The sequence below is a fragment of the Sipha flava genome, unplaced genomic scaffold (assembly GCF_003268045.1).
Source record: "Sipha flava isolate LNK unplaced genomic scaffold, YSA_version1 20443_pilon_pilon, whole genome shotgun sequence".
NCBI lineage: Eukaryota > Metazoa > Arthropoda > Insecta > Hemiptera > Aphididae > Sipha > Sipha flava.
In genome coordinates this window covers 1-1,206 of record NW_020272800.1, presented here as the reverse complement: position 1 = coordinate 1,206, position 1,206 = coordinate 1, and the positions used below count along the sequence as shown (strand labels likewise).

General features: G+C 30.5%; 1 protein-coding gene across 1 annotated transcript; it reads left to right on the top strand.

The window, feature by feature from the left end:
* The first annotated feature begins 185 nt into the window (after positions 1 to 185).
* Positions 186 to 1,172, top strand: LOC112682460 (neuroglian-like). Its single transcript, XM_025553062.1, has 3 exons — positions 186 to 306; positions 375 to 655; positions 739 to 1,172. The coding sequence occupies exons 1-3, from the start codon at positions 195 to 197 to the stop codon at positions 1,126 to 1,128; spliced, it is 783 nt and encodes a 260-aa protein (XP_025408847.1). The 5' UTR covers positions 186 to 194; the 3' UTR covers positions 1,129 to 1,172.
* Positions 1,173 to 1,206: the final 34 nt, after the last annotated feature.

Here is a 1,206-nt window from a genome sequence, read left to right as displayed (position 1 = left end):
TATATATATACATATAATTCTCTATTAATGATTGATATTTATAATACACATAAAGTTATTATTTATATATTTATCTAGAAACGTGATTAAAACATCTTGGATATTGATGTAGCTTTTAAATAATCCTTAAAATTTAAAAAATATATCAAACTTATGATTTTCTGGCTTAATGAAATATATGAATTTTGAACCTAATGTTTTATTTATTCTGTAGTGAAGTCGGTTTTACTGATGCTGGAAATTATACTTGTATTGTTACTAATAAATATGGAACTGCAAATGCATCTGGAACTCTAACTGTCAAAGGTAATGGAAATAAAACATGTATACATTTTAATTTTATAATACTTAAAATGATTTATTTTTGTGTATAGAACATACAAAAATCACAGCTGAACCAGAAGATTATGAGGTAGTTGCTGGATCAATGGCAACATTTCATTGCACAGCTACTGCCGATCGTTCTTTACATCTTAACATTGACTGGTTAGCTAAAGATGAGCCTATTCATTTTGACACTGAGCCTCGTTTTGTCAAAACTAATGATTATTCCATGACGATAACTAAGACTAATGAATTAGACTCTGGAATGTATACATGCTTAGCTAGAACAGAGTTAGATCAGGCTACTGCTAGTGCTATGCTTGTTGTACAAGTAAGTTTCTAACTATTCACTGATATTTTAACTAAGAATTTGATAAGGCTTACTTAATTGTATTTATTTTCTAAATTATTTAGGACAAACCGAATCCACCACAGTTACTAGGGATCACTTGTAATAAAAAAGATACAGCTGTAAAGTGGCAACCAAAAGGAGATAATCGTTCACCTATTTTACGTTACATTATTGAATACAATACCACCTTTGCTTCTGATAGTTGGTCAGTTGCATCAGATAACGTTCCTGCATCTGATCAAACGTACATTGTTTCAATGACACCATGGGCAAATTTTACATTTCGAGTAATTGCCGTTAACAAAATTGGTAGATCACAACCATCATTACATTCAGCGGTTTGCACAACACAACCTGATGTACCATACAAGAATCCAGAAAACGTTGAGGCTGCTGGTACAGAACCTTCTAACCTTGTTATTAGCTGGACGGTGAGTGTTATTATAAATTAAAATCCATTTTACTATGATCTCACTATTTCACAAAAAAAAAAAAATTATAATGAAAAAATGTTAATGCTTTTAGCCAAT